We start from the raw sequence: 23,149 nt of genomic DNA, 5'->3' as shown, positions 1-23,149 counted from the left end.
CCCATGTGAAGCGAAGGTGTTTTAACCTCAATCGCCGGAGTCCTCAACGGCGACAGATGGTCTGCCGCTACCATCGAGGCAAAGGAGCGAACATTCGTGCCACCAGAGCCTGCCAGCCTCGGTGGATCTGGTGGGCGATCCCCCCTTGCGGCGGGAGGATCAGCCATCGAACCCTACAGAGTTTGGATGCTAACGTGCACCTGCAGAGCTAAATTAGGTGCTAACGTGTTGCATGCCAAGTTATTAATAACTATATATAAAAAATCGATCTAAACCGGTATTAACTTGATACTAAAAAATCAAAATAAATCGAAACCAGACCGAATTGACGTTTGACTCCCCTACCATAGATCAACATTAATATCTCAATTCCATAAGCTCAACAATATTACACATGGAAAATCAAACCATAGTAAAAATAAAAATAAAATAATCACTCTAGTAAAACTTACATTCTATATTAAAATAATAAGATTAATTATATAATAATACATAAATACATGCAAGGTCAATAATAATTTCATCACATCAAGCTTACCATATTGATAAAATAAAAAAAAAACAAACATCCAGCTTATCTTTATGATAATCAACATAAAATAAAATAATAAGAAGACACTCAACATTAAATTAATAAAATAATCATCCAACATCAACAAGACATACAAAATATTATAATATTCATATACCTTATAAAACAAAGCATCCTTCAACACCGGCTTCAGAAAACATCTAAGATCAACCTGCCAATACAATAAATAAAATATAATAAATCAACAGCATCGGCAAGTAAGGCATTACATATCGATTGGGTCATCCTAATTGATGATGGTGATAAATTCTGTGGACAAGCATGCAGTTGTATAGTGTTCTCTTCCATGTGGTAGGACAAGTAGATCCAGAAAATGCTAATTAAAGGGAGACCTTGATTAGCCATATGTTATAAAGTTACTTTGTCTTCTAAAGGACGTATACTCCCACCATTGCAGGGTCTGGGGAGGGTTATAATGTAAGCAGCTTTATTCCTCTTTTTTGAAAAGAGGTTGTTTCCAAACTTGGTTACAATGGAGCAACCAAGTGGCCACTGGTTCAAGTTTGAAAACAACCTCTTTGCGAAAGCAAGGGTAAGGCTACTTTGTCAACAATTTTTTAAACTTGATAAAGTTGCTCTTTTGCCAAATCCAACAGGCTATAAGGCTGAAACATGCCACATTAAAGGGAGATAGTTTGATGAGTTTGGATCCTATGCCCTACTGCAGGGTGTGCAGTGTACATCCTGTGGCACACCCTGCAGTATGATAGAAGATTTTTATTAAACATGATCACAATTCGTCTAGCAATTCTATTGCATAGTGTCATAATGGTTTAAAATTACAATACTTTTTTGTCTAATATTGTAAACCTGGCATTCAAAAGCATAAATGAGTGGAGTAGAAACTGTTTATGTACATCTACAATAGATTTTTTTTTGGGGGGGGGGGTATAAAAAAAATATTTTTTTTCGGAGGGGGGGGGGGGGCGCACTATCATAGTTGAAAGAAAAAAAAGGTTGAAACATCATAATTGTAGGGATGGGGTGAGAAATAAAGTAAATTATTAGAAACAAATTCTAGATCCCTTGAGATAAGATTTTAACTACAAAATAGCCTAATGATTTTATTTTAACGCAAGAACAAAGTGTAATACATTTTGATTCCCATATATTCTATTAGTTCAAGCTAGAAGAAATAAACCCAATAAATCAACAAAAGTGAGTCACAATTAATAATAAAGTCTAAAGCAAATCAATGAAGAAAATGATCAACAAACTAAAATCATAGTGAAGAAAATGACAACACATAAACAAGTGACATTCAAACACTCTCTTAAAGCAAAACTAAAAAGGAAAAATTAGAGAGTTGAGAGGAGCAAAGAGAGGTTAAGGAGAAAAACAAAAATAAAGAAAGAAAAGTAAAGGTAGGAATCTGGATTTAGGCCATGTGGAGGGATGATGCTGCCAACCTGAACCATTGGATAGAGAGAGGTGCATCCTAGTTTTCCAACTCAACCATTTGTCCACATTTCAACCAGTTTTCAAGGGTCTGTTCTGCCATATGGAAAACTCGATTTGCTTGAAATTCTACAAATTGATAAAGGTGGGTGGGACCTATCTTGGGTTAAAAACTCAGATCCAGGACATGCATGCACCAAATTTGGTTGTAAAGCCAGGTAACAAAGACAGTTATAAGGTGCCTGTGGAGTCAATCAATGTGGATCAACTCCAGAAGACCTCTTATTGTAAAGTTTGACCCATTGGATTGAAACATGAAGAGTTTCCAATCTAGGTTGGTTCCTCAAAATCTAGGTAGAAGATCGAGGCAAAGGAACTTGGGATGCCACCACAAGTACTAATGTTCTAGTTAGTAGGTATTTCAAATACAAAATAGATCTGTACATCCATATAGCTATGGAGGAGTTCAAGGATGTCTGTCTCATTAAGTTAGAATTATGCTTGGCTCTACTGTAACTATTCTCATAGAGCTTACTATTATTCATGAGCAAAGCCAGGAGTAACTACAGACATAAAATGAAGATTTGTCTTGTTTGGGCTTTTCTATGCCTCTAGGTTCCTCAGCCCATCAAGCCTAGAATAAAATTCTTTTAATCTTTCAAACAAAAAAAAAATAGGGTAAAAGAAAGAAAGGAGAATTATATGCCTCTGAAAGTTTGAACAAACTATAAGATATGAATCCATCCAAAAGAAAAGTAAAAAAGAAATTCATCCAAAATGCTAAAATATTGTTGGCAAGAGGGAAACAATAAGACATAACAGTTCATAGGATCAAAAGGAATACATACTTTTTTTACCAACAAAAAAAAAAAGGAATACATACTTTGGCAATAACAGAGTAAGCAGGCATAAAAAAAGAAGGCAATAATGGAATAAAGATAATTTGAATGATATGAAAATAACATAAAAAAACCCATGAAATTAAAAGAAGAACATTTGGAGTCGATATAGAAAAGAGAGCAAACAAAAAACATTAGAATGACAATAAAAGGAAAACAAAGAAAATACGTTACATGGAAAAGAGTGTGTGGGGGTGGGGGTGACATAAGAGAAGAAAGTCCATATTTATATGTGGATGTAAGAGAATAAATTCATCAAGATCTCACTCAAGACCAACTGCCAATTACCACAACCACCCCATTGAAAAATGCCTTACTATCCATAACAAACGTGTCCAACAACAAACAAAATATATATTTAGAGAAAAATGCAGGGGAAAGAAGAAATAATTAAATAGCTAAACAAACACTAGATTTTTCGAGCATAGGATAGAAATGAAAATTTTCAAGGAAGAAATGACTAGAAGGTACCAGAAGACGAACCTGTAGGCTGGAGGAGTAATTAAGGACGATGTTAACACGGGATTAAGATGCATCATCATCATCATCATCATCATCATCATCATCTATGGTCTCCAGGTAAGGACAGTCTTTTATGTTCAATTTTCGTAACTTCAACCATGACACCATGCTCTCCTCTTTTCTCCGTTTCAGCCCTTGTATCACGATCTCTGAAGACTTCAATTTGGGGCAGTTCCAAATAACCAGCTCTTTAAGTGACGGCAAGTACTCCAATCCGTCCGGCAGGGTTTCCAGCTTCGAACAATGTGAAATGGTCAGCTCTCGTAATGATTTCATCAGGTCTTGAATATTAATCCCCTGTGGCAGAAGCTCGATGATGCTGTGGCATCCCCAGATGGTCAACTTCTCAAGTGCTGAGAGAGATCTCAACCCGCTGGACAAATCTTTTAGTTTATGACACTCAATCAGCCAAAGTACCCGTAAAGATGTCATGTGCAGCAGAGTGTCGGGGAACGACGTCAAATTAAGACATCTCCGGATGTACAAAGATCGAAGTGATGAGAGTTCACCCAAGCCCCTTGGTAGAGCTTTTAGATTGGGACAATCAGTTATTTCCAACAGATGGAGGTTTTGGAGGTTTCCCAAGCTCTCTGGTAGAACTTGTAGATTAGGACAACCAATTATAGTCAACACACGAAGGGTTGAGAGGTTCCCTAGGCAGTCCTCTGGTAAAATTTCCAGATTATCACAACCTTTAATCTTCAGTCTCTCTAGTTTTCTTAAGTAGTGCTGCTGCTGCTGCTGCATCCCTCCAGCTGGCAAAGACATCAAGCTATTGCAACTTGAAATTTCCAATACTTCAAGCGATGAGAGGTTGCCCAGGCCGGCAGGTAGAACCACCAAATTTGAACACCGCTCAATCTTCAGCATCTGTAATGACTTCAATCCTGATTGCATCTCGTCTGGAAAAGAGGGCAAGAAATCACACCCCTTGATCTCCAATTCTTGAAGTGATGTAAGTCCTGCGATTTCCCTTGGCAGTGCCTTTAGATTTGTACACGCAAATATACTCATTGTTCGCAACGATCTCCAGTGTTGCATCTCTTCTGATAAAAACATTAGCTTAGGGCATTCTCTAATTACAAAGTGTTGAAGAGATGAGAGATTCCCTACGCCCTCTGGCAATTTCTTTAGATTTGGACAATTTTCTATCTGCAAGTGCTGAAGCAACGAAAGGTATTCTAAGCCGCCCTTGGTTAAAACCATTGGATTTGCACAATTTTCTATATGCAGTGTCTTCAGTGATTGCAGCAACAACACCTCCTTCTTTGGTAAAGATGTAAGACTATCGCAACTTTGGATCTGCAGCTTCACAAGTTTAACAAGATTCTCTCCAGTATCTTCAGTGATTGCAGCTGGAGTTTCTCGTGAAGAACAACCCGCCACTTGATGATGATGATGCTCTTCCTGATCATTTACAACAACACCCTTCTTCTTATTCTTCGCTGGCGCTGCAAGCAGAGATTTCAGCTTATCACATCCCTTGAATTCCAAAAGCTCCAACTGCATGAGACCCTCGACTCCTGCATACTCCAGATTTTCGCAATATGAAATCATCAGTTTCCGAAGAGGCCTCAAGCCTGTCAGATCCAAAGATTTTACATGCTGACATGAGTAAACACAGAGTTCCTGTAAATTTGAGAGATGATGATGTGACATCGTCAACCATGTAGGGAGCTTGGTGCCACTGAAACGTAGTAACCTCAGAAGTAACAGATTTTGATGAGGTTGGAGTTCCTCCAAGACGACATCGTCTTCTTTGCTGCTATCATCCTCATTGGTATAAACATGCCAATCCGATTCCCAATCTAATGTCAACTCCTGGAGTTTTGCTTTCTCCTTCAAATTTGCTGCTTTAGCATCTGCTCCATTTCTTACATCGCCGAGACCAATTAAACTCAAACTTCCTCCTAGTTGTTGTAGACATCCCAGTTCTTCAATACCAGCAGCACCTTCATCATCATCATCATCATCATCACAATAATGTTATTGTGGCCGCCCACTTTAAATGAAGTTAAGGTTCGAAGGTTATGCAGTTGCCGTATTAAACCTCTTGGAATGTTGAGCCTTGTTTCAATTTCTAGATGCCTCAAGTTGATCAGTTTTCTCAATCCTTTGGGTAATCTTTGAAGATGTCTACAATGTAAGAGCTTCAAAGTTTGCAAATGGAAGAGTTTGGAAATGGAGGGAGGTAATGCTTTAAACCGACCATGAGAAAGATCAAGATACCTCAAGTGCATCAACTCATCTCCAATTGAGGATAGCAACAACTCATCATCCTTTCTCAAGTGTTGAAGTTCTAGTACACGTAGCCTCTTATAATTTAACAACCAACCAGGATAAATATCATTAGGACGACAATCAAGCATTGTCCGAAGATTCCAAACATTCTGACCAAAAACTGATGGACTACGATACCGAAACCATCGAAAATAACTTAAAAAATGCTCATGTTTCTTGCACTCTAAAGGTTCACCTTTATCATCGAATTTGACAACTTGAAGGAAGGACCTCAGAACCAAGGATTTAAAATATGAATTACCTCTATTCTCCTCCTCCTCCTCCTCCTCCTCGTCTTCATTATTAATCTTTGAATATGCCGCATCTTCTTCTTCTTCTAGTAAACCTTGAGCCATCCATAGTTGAATCAATTTCTTCTTCTCAACTGTAGAATTCCTCACAGGAAGTAATGAATAACAATATGAAAAGCATCGTTTCAATGGTGACTCCATGTCATTGTAACAAATCTTCAGCACGGAATCAATAACATCATTATTGCTACCTCGTAGTACTTTCATAGTATTTAGAACAGTTTCCCACTCTTGTATATTAAATGTCTTGAAGCGCATCATGGCACCTAGAAGTGTTAACGCCAACGGAATACCCTTGCATTCCAGAACAAGTTCCTTTCCTATTCTGAAGACTAGATCATCATCATCTGCATTCTTCACTGCACCTCCTCCTCCTCCTCCTCCTGATGATCTCCCATTATTAATTAATGCTGCTTTTCTCCTGAACAATGCCCAACTTTCTTCTCCTGATAGTCCACTTAATTCATATGGAGTAACTGTAGTCCCCATTAATGACGCAATTTGGCTAGATGGTGTTGTTACAATAATTGTGCTCCCTTTGGAGGCCACTCCTAACAAAGTTCTAAAATTATACCATCTTTCTTTACATTTGGCTATGTTCCACAAAACCATGTCAGGCAACACAAGTAAAAACTTTTTCCCACTCAAAATCTCTTGTAAAATATGCTGTAAATTGTCCCAATTTGTTGTTAAAACATCACCCCAACTAGTACTACTTCTTCTTCGAGGTGACTGTTCAATTATTTCTTCTACAATCCTTTCCACGTCAAACCTCGAATACGACACATTATCAACCCAAAATTTCAGATCAAAATGTGAGCTTATTGACTCATCATCAAAGATGATCTTTGCTAGTGTTTTCTTGCCAAGGCCCCGCATCCCCAATATTGGAATGACAGATAGCATTTGTCCATCATGATTATTAATGACGTTGTTTTTTATTGGAGGATCCTCCGCCATTAATATCATATTAACAATCTTTGTTTTGTCCTTCTCCCTTCCAAATACTACTACCTGTGTTTCATCATCATCATCCCTTCTTCTTCTTCTTCTTCTTTTACATGCTTCTTCTTCTTCTTCAACAGCCGCATAATCAATATCAGCTGCAGCGGTAGTTAGTAGTGGGCGGCCTATTTCATCATGCTTATTCTCAGCTGCTACCACTCGTCTTCTAGAATCATCGGGTAATAATTTCATTTCCCGATTCAGATTATCTAAAACATGTTGGAAATCCTTTATTTTACGAGACATTCTGCTACGAAATAAAAATGGATGATGATGGAAGGACGACAGTACTACTGACAAAAAGGAGGAATTACGAATGCTTACTGCCGGCTTTCTTCTTCTTCTTCTGGGTGTCCTCATTATGATGCAGAACTCGTCTAACACGTCATCTGCTTCCTCATGTAATTCATTCATCGTTTCCACCCAGCTCCATCGTACACTTGTAACATCCCCCAACAAATACCGCCTTTCTAGATCCATAAGAATCACTCTGGTCTCCCTTAAAATACGCTGAAGTTTTTCGTACTCCTTATTCTGAACACAAACACCTCCTCCTCCTCGTGATCGTCCGAGAGTGGTAGAAGAGATCATCAATTCTTTACTAGCTGCTGCTGCTGCTGCATCATCTCTCGTTGCCATTTTTAATTCCTGTGTATACAAGAATTGAAGCGGAAATTAATCAATTATTCAGTACATATGGAAAGCACACACATATGCTGTTCTCCCACATAAATGAATATATTCAAGAAGAGTAATTAATGTTTCCATTCAAAAATAAAGAATTAATAAGGGTAAAGGAAGACCTGCTGCTTGGATGGGAAATTCGATCAGTAGAAGCGAGAAGAAATTAAGCTGCATAAACTCTGCACAAAGAAAAAGGATGCTAACAAATTCAAGAGTAATTGGTGACTTCTAAAGGGAAAGTCAGTAATTTCCAAATAATAATAAATTCTCAAATCTTGCAACAACTTCATCAATTAAAGGCACTCAAGATAAAAAGGATGCTATTTCCATGGTCTAAATGTCGGAATTTAAAATATGGAATCTCAAGGGTCCGCCGCCCTAAAGAAAACTTATATGGGGTAATTAGTATGATTACCCTACACCTAGCCTATATTTATTAAAACTATCCTACTTGAAATTTCTTTTCTAAAACTACCTTACTTTTAAACTTTTACATGTCCTTCTACTCTCATGTTTTTAAATACCTAGATTGCCCTTCCTTTTCACCTAGTAACCTACTAATCTATTTAACCTACCATTCTTCTTATATTTTTTAACTATTTTTTCATTAAAAGTAAAAAATGAAAACACCCACCGCTTCTTTCCCCCATTTTTTATTCCATTCGTTTTTGGTTTCTTGGTTTTTTCTTCAATTTTTCTATTTAATTAATTTTTTATTCAACATTTCATCATCATCGTTCATCTTCAAATGGATTATAGTTTTTAGTATCAGTATTGTATCACCCGTATTGAGCAATATGTACCGGTTTTGATAGTCACCAATATCGATACTTGTGTCGATATCGTATTGGTAGCACGGTACGGACAAGGGGTAAAATGTTCAGAAAACTCATTTTTTTAAGGAGATTCAATGATAATTTTGTCCGTTATAGCCGATCAAAGCCGATACCGTATCGATATTGCATCGATTTTGCAGGTTACCGATACCCGTTCCGATACCGTGCACTAAAACCATGGAACAGATTGACTCTCTTCAAAGCACCCACTTCTTCTCTCTCTTCCTCTTTTTATTCAATTTACCTTTTCGTGTTTTTTATTTTTTATTAACCTACGGTGCGATTCTCGAGTCGTCATTCTTCTTCTCCCTATTCGTAGAAGCAGAAGGCAACCCTCCCTCTCCATTACATTTGATCTCTACACGATGGCAATTTCAATTGAGAATCCAAGAGAGATGGATCGGTTTTAGAGAAGGGAACGCATCTGTAACGGAGACAAAGGAGAAGAACTGGATCACGGTGAGGATCAAGTCAATTTGTTCGAAGAAGAACGATGAGGATTAAATGTTGAATAAAAAATTAATTAAATAGAAGATTTGAAGAAAAAACAAAAAAAAAAAACCACGAATGGAGTAAGAAACGGGAGAAGAAGTTTGCGGGTGCTTTCATTTTTTACTATTTTAATGATAAAAATAGTAAAAAATAGAAGAAGAATCACTACAAGAAAAGTGATTTTCGGCGACGGTAGAAAATTATCGCCAAAAATCCAATTACTGTCACCAAAAAAATGGATGACGGTAAATAAGTCCGTTGCGTTTCCATGGGCGATAATCCCGTAGCCGAAACTTAGTGACGACAAAAGGACATCTGACGGTGAATGTATTTTTCGTGACAGTTACTATATTACCGTCACTTTATATATTTTTGCCACGGTACGTATTACCGTCGTTATATTTAAAATTCTGCGACGGTTATTATTTTGTCGTCATCCTATTAGTTATGGTGACAGTTATTTTACCGTCATAATATATCATTTTTTGTAACAAATAATATATTACCGTCACCCTTTTATTTTTTGACGACAGAATAACTGTCTTTATAAATGATTTATACTGACGATAGTTAAATTACCATCACCAAAAGGTTATTTTTTGAAGAAAAAAAAAAATTTTAAATTCAATTTTACTTTCACCTATAATTTCATCATTATATCTAAAAAATATCAAATAAACATCCATGAGACATAAGATCCATTGATTTCATTCAACTTTAAAAAGTGATGTATACAATCATAAAATCCATTGTATCCATTAAACTTCAAATATTACAACCATGAGACAGAAACCATAAATCGTAATTAAACTTCATCTTTCTACCCACAAAAAAAAAAGTAAACTTCATCCCAAATGCTTGCAATTTGCTAGTGCCAAGCCAAAAAAATGTAGTTGCATACATGGACTGGTACCTCCCAAAAAATTAAACTTCCTCGATGCCAAATGCTTGCAACTTGCTAGTGCCAAGCCAAAAAGATGCAGCTGCATGGACTGGTACCTCCCAAAAAATTAAACTTCATCCCAAATGCTTGCAACTTGCTAGTGCCAAGCCAAAAAAATACAGCTGCGTGGATTGGTTGGTACCTACCAATATAAATCATAAGAGTAAAATTAGGAAAACAATCTTTTTTTATGGTAATTTATCAAATGCCAAAGTCAATTGCAGAATATTTTCAACCAAATCAAAATCCACCACATGACTGATACTTTTTCACTTTTGTCACAGTGCTGAAATCCCAATGGATTTGGATCTGTCCATACATTTCTATATAGAGTCCTCTATTGAGACTGATTGGACTTGTCCATTCATCCCAACTTGCAATCCTTTGGCAATTACCTCTCAACATTGAGGAAATAGGCAAGGTATCTGCTTTCATACCATCCATTGGCAATTACCTCTCAACATTGAGGAAATAGGCAAGGTGTCTGCTTTCATACCATCCAACAATCCAAGTACAGAGAAACAAGTTAGAAATGATGGGGTGGGGGACCTTCTTAGCCTTCTTTAATTTCTAGAAATTTATACAGTAGTGATAGAACATCTGAATTTATATGCAAAATATGGAATGTTTGGTTGTGATTACTTTCATGTCTCAAGATTGATCTCATAATTAAAAGGAGTTTGAACAAGAAACTAAACCTTTGGAAGGCAGAAAGCTAACTTATGTGCATGAATCAAAAGTTAAAGATGGACTTACCAGCAAGATATGATATAATCTTATATACTAGCACTTCTACCAAAAAAAAAAAAATTCTTATATACTAGCACCATATTAACCATAGGATGAATAGAATATATATAAACCATTCGTTTCCATTGTCGATGCAGCATCCATGATCCATCGTTGTTATCGTAGTGTGGTGTCTCAGACTCTCCATCTCCTTCCTCTCCCCTCCAACTCTCCCTCTTTATTTCCTAGATCTCCATCCCAGACTCCACTTCCCTCACCGGCTTTGGCTACCCCCTCTCCCTCTCCCCTCCTTGCCTTGACTTCCCATAAGTAACCCCCACCTCCGTCTTCCCTACCCAATATACTTGACCCACTCCTCCCCTTCTCTGTAACTACAACCACCCTAGAAATAGAAGAAATCTGATCATTCACACAATACATCCTTCATTTATAGACACAACAATTGTTGTCATGGTACTAGAGAGAGTAGGATTCACAAAATTAAAGATTACATTGTTTCTAGCCTTCCAGATCTGCCAAAAACCAACATACAAACAATATTTTTTTAAACCTATCATCCCCTATGACCTATGTATAGGTTTTCCGATCCCAAGATTCACAGTTACACTTTAGGATTGGATCATGAGCAACAACTTGGACGATCATTTCAGTAGAATTCGCAGCAAAACCACTAATAGCTATAATACTCTTTTATCTTTCTATTATCTCTTATAGGATCCGTGTAGCCGACCCCATTAAATTGGGACAAGGCTTGGATGTTGTTGTAGAGAAACCAACCCAACCCCCCCCCTCCCTCAAACAATCACTAGGGTTGGGGAAGACTGTTGCCACATATATACCTGCCCTAACAATCATCTGTAGCCATTTAGCTGCAACCGAGTAAGATCTGTTGTTGTACTAGCCTTAAATTGTTAAACCTTCTAAAGCAATAAGGAAGGGTCTGTCCACAAAGGGAAAGGCAGGAAAATTTAAGATTAGCATCTCACAGACATTGCCAAAGAAGCCCAAGTCCTATGACAGATAACTACAGTTACAAGTCAGTTTAACAAACCTTAACAATTCAAGTAACCAACTTAAAAGCCATAACTGGGAATTAGATATTTGCAACTAAAACAAGCTTTAAGACCTGGACAGCATGGGCTGAGTTTTTCTTTTGTACCCTCGACGAAGTACCAAATCCTAGCAGTCAGGGTCAGAAAATTTTAAACTTCAGTGGAAAATAGTGCAAGAGAGATGCCTCACAAAAACAATGGTTGGGACTTGGGAATACCAACAAACCTCTATTTAATTAGAGGTTTGTTCCTCCAAGTTACAGAGCACAACCAACGTTTAAAAACTCAGAAACAGGCATCAAATTGGTTTCCATCAATTCGGATTCAAATCAGTCAGAATTGGCCAAAAAGGAGTATAGAACCTTCAGATCTAACATGTTTGAAATACCAAGCAAGTGAGTTCTCAACACTTTTGTTTTGGTGGTAAGGCATAAACTACACCACTCAAGTTAAGATTCTTCTTTAAATAAACTAATGAAAAATGACTATGAAGTATGAACAATCTGTCAGCAAATTACAATATTTCCAGACTGTTGTTGGACTCATTTTGATTTTTGAGTCTTTAAATTGCAAGTCTTAACGCCAATATTGAAACCAGTATTATTTGCTTCTAGCTTCTTCCATTGAATAATTACAAGTCCTCAGAATTTGCCACTATTCTTCCTCAAACAAAATATATCGGTAAGAACATGGGATCAGTTCCCATGGTGATAATGTAATAAGACCGTAGAAATGCAACAGCAATTGCCAGTTTGAATCTGATTTTTTGAAACCATGGGAATATCACAAAATTAGAGCCATGAGATAAGGGGTCACCATTTTTGTTTTGGTGGTAAAAGAAAGTACTAGAAAATGAAATTTTCCTACTTTGATCAATCCAGTTTTTGTTGTACAAAATCAACAGAAATAGGATTCAATCTCTACTAAACCAGTTTGAATCCCACCTTTTGAAACCATGGGAATATCACAAAAATTGGGAAGATCATGATTATTACCACTAACATTCCTAGAGAGCAGAAGAGCTGACATAAAACAGATAATTGGTCTTCAAAACGGGAAGATCACTCATTTGATGAACACTAGCAAGCAACGCAACACTCTTACAGGGCAGAATAGCTGATATAAAACAGATAATTGCTTTTCAAAATGGAAGACCACTCTTTTGTATAGACAAAAGAAGACCACTCATTTGATGAACATTAGCAAAGCAACAGTCTTAGAGAGCAGATGAGCTGAGATAAAACAGATAATTGGTCTTCAAAGGGAGATCACTCATTTGATGGACATTAGCAAGCAACACAACACTCTGCACAAGTATATTAAAGCAGTAAAGCAACTACTCAAGACACTGCATCAGACATTATACCTATCATTAGGAAGGCTAGGTATGGGGAGGTGTATCTATTTTGTTCGCTTCTCTGCCTTTGAACCTTTCTTTTTTCTCACATATATTTCTTATATAGTAGTTTTAATGGATATCCAATCATGTGGTAGTGGGGATGAGGAACAATTCAGCAAACTTTGATTCAAATCTGGTGGTCAGATTTGAGATATCATGAACACAAATATAGCAAGTAACAAAATAGAAAATCCAAATTTAGTGACTAACAGAAAATTGCAACTAGAATCCAATGAATAGCAAGTCAAACAAAAATTAGAAACAAGGATCAGATTTAGAAACTAAATTGGACAGTAATAACAGCAACCTGAAATCAGAATTAAAAACATGTAGCTAACAGTTCAAGAAATAGGAGTTTCAGATCCAAAACATCATATGAATTTCAGAAATCAATGATAGAATTCTGATCTGAAACGGCCTTGAAACAGGGCTATCTAGGAATGCAAACAGTACAGAAACTGTAATCCAAATCTAAACCTTAAAGCAAGTGATTAATAAATTTTCTCTCTACAATATCCTATGACAAATAATGATTTAAGAATTAGGAAACTCCCATATATACCTAAACAATATGACAAAAAATTGTTAAGCTGGTTGACAATTAATATATTTCCTACCAAATCAATTGAAAGCAAAAGAGAGAATATGAGACGCACCGTGTTTTATGATCCATCAATTCGAAGTATTGCCATCTGAACTTCCCATTGCATTGATCAATTCAACAGGGGTGTCAATGATAGTACCTTCCACATCAGATCTTACCCAACTAACATCTGCATCACCATCACCCTCTGAACATTCTATATTTTGTCTGTTTTGTAGAACACTGTGTATATGTTTGAGCTGACTCATCATGATCCTCCCCACAGAACCATAATGGCTTTGGCCTTTATGGTCAAGCTTCAGAGAAGTTCTCACCCAACTCAGTCAATTTCCCTCAAAAGGCCCACACCCAACAATACACTCATGAAAACTATGAGCAGCAGAGCTTCACTACTGGCTACCCCACCAACAACTACAGGTACAGCACCAAGCAACAAGGCATGACCAATGAGAATGAGATGAAGCAAGAAGGCATGAGTGACACCAGATTCTTGGAGAATGGCAAGTACTTCTATGGCAACAACAATCAGAATCAAAATCAAAATGGGTATGCCTCATACAGAGAAGTTGAGTCCGGTAAAGGTAGGGGAGGCAGCAATGGTGTTAATGAGAACACTAATGAGTTCTCATCCAATACTATGGGTAGGGGAGGTTACAATGGTGTTAATGAGAACACTACTGAGTTCTCTAATTCCTTGGGCAGGGGAGGCTACAATGGTGTTAATGAGAACACTAATGAGTTCTCCAATACCATGGGTAGGGGAGGCTACAATGGTGTTAATTATAATAAGAACACTAATGAGTTCACCAATACCATGGGCAGGGGAGGCTACAATGGTGTTAATAAGAACACTTATGGGTTCCAGAACCAGGATGAGGAGTTCCAAGAGAGCCAGGAGGAGTATGTCCCATAAACTGTGGTTCATGCATGATTGTTTGAGTTAAAATAATACCGCAAGCGTACGGGTCAATCGTAGCTACGGGTCGAACACGAGGAGATATACGCCACTCTATTTAACTAACTTAAAAGTAATGCAAAGTAAACCAAATTAAAGTGTTAAATTAAATTAATGAAACTAATGAAAATTAATGCATCCTAACTCATAAGCATCTCACAAAATTAAGGGATTAAGTTGGCGTCCTAACACATGAGCATCTAACCTATCAAACTATCGTAAATTGGAAGGAATAACAAAAATGCAGCCACACTTCATAATCACATAAAAAGAAATAAGGGAATAAAAGTGCATCCACATACCACAACCATATAAAAAAAATAAAAGAAATAGAAGGAGAAGAAGAAGAAGATAGAGAGAGATAGAGCAGAGGGAGAATGAGATTGAGAATTTAGATAGTAAAACCTGAATGTGCTTGCATGAATGTAATTGAAAAGCTTGAATATTTGCATAAATTTACCATGGCCTCCTCTTCTAAATCTTCAAGTCTTGTCATCAACTTAAGAACTTAGACTAGAAGGCTTAAAACCTAAACTAGAATTAAGAAATTACAACCCAATTGAAGACTTAAATTGAAATTAAAGCATAAACTAAACCTATTACAACCATTAAATGAAAATCAAAAAGCAAACTAGAACTTAGAAAAGCCAAAAAATCACAACTTAGAAGGAGAAGAAGAAAAGAAATTTTACTAAGTGAATGAACTAAAAATTACACTAAAAACTGAATTAAAATTGAACTAGAAACTAACTAAAAACTGAACTAAAAAACTAACTTGTTACAACCCAAAGGGCAAGGGGTATTTATAGGGAGAAGAGAGGAGAAGAGAGAAGAGGGAAGTGTAGGAGAAATATTCCCTAAGAAAAGAGAATATTCTCTTCTCCTTCCTCTTTTACAATGCCTTGAATCCTAAGAAAAAAGAAAAAAAATTGAAAGAAGAAGAAGAGAAGATTGTTTACATAGACCTTCTATTTCTAGAAAAGTAAACTTCCAATTCTAACAAGTGCTTCCTTTTCTTTGTAGATATCTTCTCCAAGTAATAAAATCAAAGCATCTTTGACTTTTCAACTTTCCATAGGTGAGAGAATATCTTTCAAAATAAATCTATCCCAAGTAGAATCCAGAAGTGCCCTTGAGAAGTTGGAGGAGAGAGAGAGTAAGGGTGATGACTAGGATTCCTTCAAGAATAAATAAAAGAGCCAGTCTGTCCTTCAAAAAACGTGGAGCATGAGATGCTTATATAGGCCTCACCATTGTGTTCCTTGCGAAAAATCACTCAAAATAGACCCAAATTTCGTCCAATTTGGAGTTGGGGAGCCCAAGATATCTCAAGTTGAAGTTGGACTGTCCCGAGCCCTCCAAATGGAATCTTTTGGGTACAGGAAATATAACTTCTAGTTATTGCATTAAGGCCCCTAGAATCTGAACTTCTGCTTCACTTTATCCCCGACCGACTATCAATAATTACAAATAAACCCCTATAGACCATTTTCGCGCGTTGTTACGGAAATGGCCGTAACTTCTTCGTTTCAACTCGGAATCAAGTGCCGTTTGAACCGTTAAGAAGCTGACTTGATGAGCTACGCATCCATGCCATTAACACCTCTAAATAGCTTAAAAACATTTTCTTAGCATCATCTCCTCCATTTTCACAAGAATTCACCTAAAACCTGAAAAGCACAAGAAAGCACCGAGTAACTCTGTCCAATGTGGTAAAATGTATGTTTTATGCCCTAAGATTTCATACATAAATGTGCTCATCAATGATCATCTACACTACTGCAAAGGATTAATTGGAGAGATCTTTAGTGCGTTTTTCTCTGTTTTTTTTTATTTTCTTTAAATCTAATGTGGGTATTATCAACTGTTCAATTATAAATTATGGTCTGTATTTGTCTTTTGAAAAGTAGAAAAATATACTAAGTGGACAGGAATGAACAATCTCTTGTTGCTGTAGTCATTGTGGGTGCAGTGTTTTAAGCTTTGGAAATTAAAAGCAAAGAGGATCTACGAATTTGCATTTGCAGATGGAAAATAAGATTTAATAGTGTATGACAAAGTCTGGTTTTCCTTTTAATTACTGGATCTTAGTTACAGCACTTATGGTAGCTTGAGCTTCAAATATCTGATCATGGCAAGAGATTTTAAGAAACAAAACTGAAGTTAATTTCTTAGGCCTTGCATAATTTCCATGATACCTACTTATTATTATGTTATTCTAGACTAATTATATGGATCATAGGCTAAACTAGACAGCTATCAAGATGTCACATCTGTGATGACCAATTTAACCTCTCCAGCTGGTCATTGTTATGATTTGTAGGAGAACAAGAGGAAAAAAAGGTTTCTTTGGGCAAGTTGGGAAAAGACTTCGCTAACGAAAGATAAACAATCAGGACAGACAAGAAGTCAAGAACAAAGCTGTAATGACTTCACTAGTTGATTTAAGAAACCATTTATATAACAACTGTGTCTCTTAAACTTCAAGAATCATGGGAACAGCTCCTCCTCATACCCATTACATTCAATTTCACATTGATGCTGGACCTGAAACTTCAAGGAGACATGCTTGGAATAGAATAAGATTATAACAGATAAGATGTTGACAGACCCACTCAAAGTTCTCGAACTCTCCAGCACGTTTGGCTAAAAAAGCCAAGCACTTTTGGCTGGAAATTAAACCTAATGGAGGCCAAATATGAAATACCCCTCCAAAACAAGCAGAACTAAAACCAAGCCAAAAAGATTGTTTTCTTATTAAAACCCTCTTACTTTCCATCTTAAAATAATTAAAAGAGATAAGTAATTAAAACCAGCAAGCAACAGCCAAACGTTCAGCGCATAACACCCCCTCTTCAAAAACACCATCACCCCTTCTCCAATCACTCCCCCCATCACAAGTTTCAACACCAACGATCTCAGCTTTAACCAGCACAGACAGAATGCGAGCATCAATAGCTCAGGATCTGCAACAGCAGCAGCAACCGCAGCTGCAGTCCCAGCCAGTAAGCCCACTTGTGACACCATCACCTTCCCGTCCTCAAATCTCTCTTCAACAGCCTTCAAAGAAGAGCAAACCATCCAAACCAGGGAAACTTTACAAGCAAGTTTGTTCTCTGTTCAGGGCATTCCCCGTCAACAAGAATCAAGGCACTATGAATGAAATCAGAAAAAAGAAAGTGTCTGGCACCAGTATTCATGGACCTTGGCTCATCCTCAAAGAGAATAATCAATTATATAAGAGGCCATTCCTCAACCATACACCCTAATATATTTGCCCATTCCATACTCCAAGGTCCCCATAGAGAAAATGAATGCCAAAGTACAACAAGAAGACATGATGAACACAATTAAGTTCAAGAAAAAGATGGGACAACATGTTTCAGTCAAGCAGAAAAGCAAGATGAAGCAGTTGATTTAGTTGAAGCGTAAGGCCTCTAGGATTTTAGTAGCATCAAGTGGAATAAACACAAAAAAGGTGCTAAAAAAGAAACTTAAAATTGGTTCTACGCAAAGCTGTATAGAAAGCATAGCATACTTGTACTTCTAATCATTATAGAACCAAATTGAACTAAAAGGCATTTATATGTGTAGTTAAACACGAGTCTAAGTTGGAACAGTAGGTGAAGAAAGAGCTCTGTACCACATCAAGCACTAAGCCAATATAAAACCTTGCAACAACAGCAAATGGCGAGAAATAAATCTACAGTTGGGAGAACAATAAGTGGACTAAACAACTGATAGAACCAAATGTGCAGTTATGCTTCGGATTACCTGTTGGAGATAGACACAGGGCAGATATATGGTGGTGTAGCAGAAGAGCAAGAAACCCAAATAGAGCACAGATCTGCAATGCAAAGAAGAATCTGAAGTTACAACACAAAATTAGTTTAGTTCCACAACTCATAAGACTCAACACTCTGAACAACTAAGCTATGGGCCTGCCCCCACCCACCCCCAATACATTTAATAAATGGTAATTTAAAAATCACTGCAGGGAATGATTGCATCCTCAAATTTAATTATCTACATCTAATTAAAGCATATATTGCACAAGGAAAAACGAGATGAACCATTGACAAAGTGGCGGGAAACTTGTCTATTCATTACTAAGAAGAGTTTTTTACAATGATAGCAACAACCCATCTTAATTAGGTTTACAAAATTTAAGTTCCTGCCTTGTACACCAGAGAGAGAGAGAGAAAGAGTAAGAGATTTACACATAGTTAACTAATGGACAGATGTCTAAGGCTCTAAGGTAACTCCTTTTTAATGGAATAAGTGGAGAACATGATTTTATCATTTTCAACAGTTTGAAAGCAATAAAGTGGCAAAGATGGAAGTGGAGTAACCGTTAGATCCGGCACAGCCGTTAAGGATGTCGCCACCTACGAGCAAGCTGAGTCTTGAGTAGGAAAAGATGGAGAGAGAAAGTAAGGAGAGGTCGTAGGATGAGGAGAGAAAGGGTATCCTCCTCCTCAGCCATAGCAGCACTCATCATAGGTTGGACACCAGAGAGAGAGAGACAGGGTAAGAGATTTACACACAGTTAACTAAAACGGAGAGAAGTCTCTAAGGCTCTAAGGCAACTCCTTTTTAATGGAATTAGTGGAGAGCATGATTTTATCATTTTCATCAGTCCTCTGATTTGCAAAATCAGACCCTCTCCACTAGGATTTCAATATCAAAACCGTGCTCAGATTCAGAGAGAGAGAGAGAGAGAGAGAGAGTCGTACCAAGCTATGGCGTTGAGGATGGAGTTGTAGAGGAGACAGAGAGAGACAGAGAGATGAGAGAGACGAACGTCACCCACCACTAATGCTTGAAGCTTCCTCGATTTTCAGCTCTTCTCCTCTTCCCCACGAGAAGCCCTCTCAACGTTTTGCTCAAATCACTGGCTGAACCTTCTCACTTCTCATCTACATCACATCCCTGCTTCTTCCACCTCTCTACGGTTGGGGCTAGGGTTTCCGGAGGTGAGATTTTGAGAAGGAGAGCGAGAGAAGAGACAGGTTGCGACGATGTGAGGGAGAGGAAGAAACAAAATTCGTGCGGGAATGGGGTTGAGAGAGAGAGAGTCGTACCAAGCTATGGCGTTGAGGATGGAGTTGTAGAGGAGACAGAGAGAGACAGAGAGATGAGAGAGACGAACGTCACCCACCACTAATGCTTGAAGCTTCCTTGATTTTCAGCTCTTCTCCTCTTCCCCACGAGAAGCCCTCTCAACGTTTTGCTCAAATCACTGGCTGAACCTTCTCACTTCTCATCTACATCACATCCCTGCTTCTTCCACCTCTCTACGGTTGGGGCTAGGGTTTCCGGAGGTGAGATTTTGAGAAGGAGAGCGAGAGAAGAGACAGGTTGCGACGATGTGAGGGAGAGGAAGAAACAAAATTCGTGCGGGAATGGGGTTGTAAGAGCGGGAGGGACGAAAAAAGAACCGCGAAAAAATTTAACATTCCCCCACAGCAGAACATAAACCGTCGCCCTAGAATATTTTCCCCTACGGAAATAATATTCCCGTTGTTAAAATTCTATTGTCCATCACGATTAATAAAATTTCGTCGCCCAAGTTTATTTTCTGTGACGGTAAATACTGTCATTATAAAATGATATGTACTTTAATTTAAAAAACAAATCACTTTAGTCGACGGTACCCAAAAATACCGTCACCGTAAAACATGTTTTGCGACATTAATATTATTATTGTCACCAAAAATAGATTATGACGACAGACAACACTATTTATCACGTAAATAAACAATAGGTGACGGTAGTTTACACTTCTGTCGCTATATATTATTTTTTGTGACAGCCAAGAAATCTTCGTCAACAAAATTCGTAGCCACAAATCACTTTTCTTGTAGTGAATGGTAGGTTAAATAAATTAGCATGTTACTAGGTGAAAAGCAAGGGCAATCTGGATATTTAAAAATATGAGAGTAGAAAGAGATGTAAAAATTTAAAAGCAGAGTAGTTTCAGAAAAGAAGTTTAAGATAGGATAATTTTAGTAAATATAGGCTAAGTGTAGGATAGGGATAATAATTATCCCAAGTTATATAGTAGTGTGTCACAGATACGATAACACCAAAAAGTAAAGTATCACGTGAAACTCATACCAAAAGCCATTTCCATTTTCCAATTCCATCATATTAAAGTAAGGAAAAATTACATGATTAGCTACTTTTGGGTATTCATTTACAAAACTGTCTACCCTATGTTTGAGTTAATAAAAATAGACAAAAACAAGTTTAGTTTTACAAAACTAGACAAAACAGTGACTCTCCTTCCTTCCTCGACAGTTTTCCTTTGAAAAAATCTCTTTTTTTTCCCTCTATTACTTGGGATAGCAGAGAATGGCGGTGGTTGGGACAAGGGTAGGGTCGCAGGGAACAGAGGATGCCTGGGCGAGAAGGCAATGACAGGGGTAAAAATGTCTAAAAAAGTAAGTGTGGGAGGGAGAGACACTATTTTGTCCAGTTTTATAAACCTTAACTTGTTTTTGTCTATTTTTATTAACTCAAACATAGGGTGGACAATTTTGTAAATGGAAACTCAAAAGTAGCTAATCATGTAATTTTCCTTGTAAGTAATGGATATGGCTAAAAAATAGCTGATTCCCAATCGCACCACATAAATTAGAGTCTGGTGAACCTTCACGTACATGAATATTCCCCGCTCACCATAAAGTAAAGTATAATTGGCACCGATTTTATGAGTTCTAACAAAGAAACTACAAAAAACACTCTTGACTTTGAAGCATTTGCATATAATCTTGAACTAAAATAGATGATTGTCTTGTGGTCACACCATACGAAGTCAATGTTGGATTTATGTATTTATCAAACTCGATTTATTTTCATTTGAATTATTTATATTATTTAGTTTAATATTATTACATGTAAATGGTCGCATGAGAATCAGGATCATGTACTGTTTTAGAAATGGTTTGCAAAAATTTTATTTTCATATAAAATATTAAATATATGTACGTTTTGATTAAAAATTTTAATCGTACTTTGCGAATCCAATCACGTAGACAGATACTTTGATACAGACATGTGTTATGGAATGGTGTTTGACAGTATTTACATACATGCCCTAGATTCCATAATTATGATGTTGATTAGCGGAGAGTAGGTACATAATAAAGGATTATTATGTTATTTAATTTTTGGATTAGTTTACTAATTTAAATAATTGAGTTATTTTATTTAATGGATATGATGCAATATTTTAATTATCCATTAAAAAAATTGTTATTTTACTTTCCCTTTAAATTTTGCTTCTTCCCTAATAATTAGAAGTGCAGTAGGATTAGGAGTTGCAATTCAACTCAATGATAAAAGTAAGAGAAAATTATGTATCCCTACCTTGTACTTTGCCCTAATTACACGTTCATCCCTTTGGTTTTCCCACCTTATATTTTGACCCTTTATGACTGACGGTGTTAGCTTACTGGAAGGTAATGATTTGAAAAGACAATATTACCCTTGTTCTAAAACACCACAAGTAGAATTACAATGGTACCCTTTTGATCATCTTCAACCTTAAAATACTCATTTCTTTCCTCCTCCACCGCCACCACCACCACCACCATCACAGCTGCTGCCTCCTCCTCCACCGCCACCACTGCCGCTGCCGCCTCCTCCTCCTTGGACTCTTATTCTCTAAAACTTTAAATTCACGCACTGCAAAGACTGAACAGTAGATGGGTTCATCATCATAGCTTCCATTACCGCGTGAAGAGCGCAGCAGAAGGTGTTGATTTCAATCTTCCAGTGCTGCTGCTCTGCTTGAACACGCTGGAGCATCTCTTGTTCAATCATGTAGGAATCACAGAACTCTTTAGGATTTCGATCAAACCGAGTTTTCTCCTCTACGATCTTCACTCTGAGTTCAGCATCCCTCACTGTCCCCACCTGTGCATGCATTCCAAAATGACCAAGAAGTTGTGGCCTATCAAACTTCTCTTCTTCTTCTTCATTTCGATCTGTGTTCTTCTCTCATTTGATGAACACCAAATGAATCGAATGTGGACAACCTGTTCTTTCAACGTTCCAGCCCATCCAATGCTTCCCCAATTCGAATGGGATAAAATAGAATTAAGCAAATCCAAAATCATACAGCCATGTGCAATTAGGAGAGAGAGAGAGAGAGTTTATTTTAAGAAAGGATATATAAGGACGTAATGAGAAGTAGACAGAGAAGATAAACCATGGATTGGGCATACAAACCATCGCTTGAAGGAGGCATTGCCGGTGCAGCTGCAGGTGCAGGGCCCTGAGCATAAATGACAGGTAAAACAAGAGCAAGGAGAAGAGTCACAACAGCCATTGTTGTAAAAGAAACTCTCAGCAACTCCATTGCCTCTCTTCATCTCACAATGATCAAGGGTTAGTTTGGGTATTATAAAAAATCTAACA

General features: G+C 37.3%; 1 protein-coding gene across 1 annotated transcript; it reads right to left on the bottom strand.

Annotated features, from left to right (window-relative positions):
* Positions 1 to 3,414: 3,414 nt before the first annotated feature.
* LOC122663186 (putative disease resistance protein RGA4) lies at positions 3,415 to 6,491 on the bottom strand. The gene is made up of 2 exons (XM_043858889.1): positions 5,462 to 6,491; positions 3,415 to 5,363 (listed from the first exon to the last, which is right to left on the bottom strand). The coding sequence occupies exons 1-2, from the start codon at positions 6,489 to 6,491 to the stop codon at positions 3,415 to 3,417; spliced, it is 2,979 nt and encodes a 992-aa protein (XP_043714824.1).
* Positions 6,492 to 23,149: the final 16,658 nt, after the last annotated feature.

Source organism: Telopea speciosissima, chromosome 5, assembly GCF_018873765.1.
Source record: "Telopea speciosissima isolate NSW1024214 ecotype Mountain lineage chromosome 5, Tspe_v1, whole genome shotgun sequence".
Lineage (NCBI taxonomy): Eukaryota > Viridiplantae > Streptophyta > Magnoliopsida > Proteales > Proteaceae > Telopea > Telopea speciosissima.
The sequence above is the reverse complement of the archived record's forward strand: the minus strand, read 5'-3'. Positions and strand labels throughout refer to the sequence as shown.

Coding starts and splice junctions, on each gene's coding strand:
- LOC122663186 (XM_043858889.1), bottom strand. CDS start 6,491: ATGGGGACTACAGTTACTCCATATGAATTAAGTGGACTATCAGGAGAA. Junction 5,364..5,461: donor AAGGCTCAACATTCCAAGAG/GTTTAATACGGC, acceptor ATGATGATGAAG/GTGCTGCTGGTATTGAAGAA.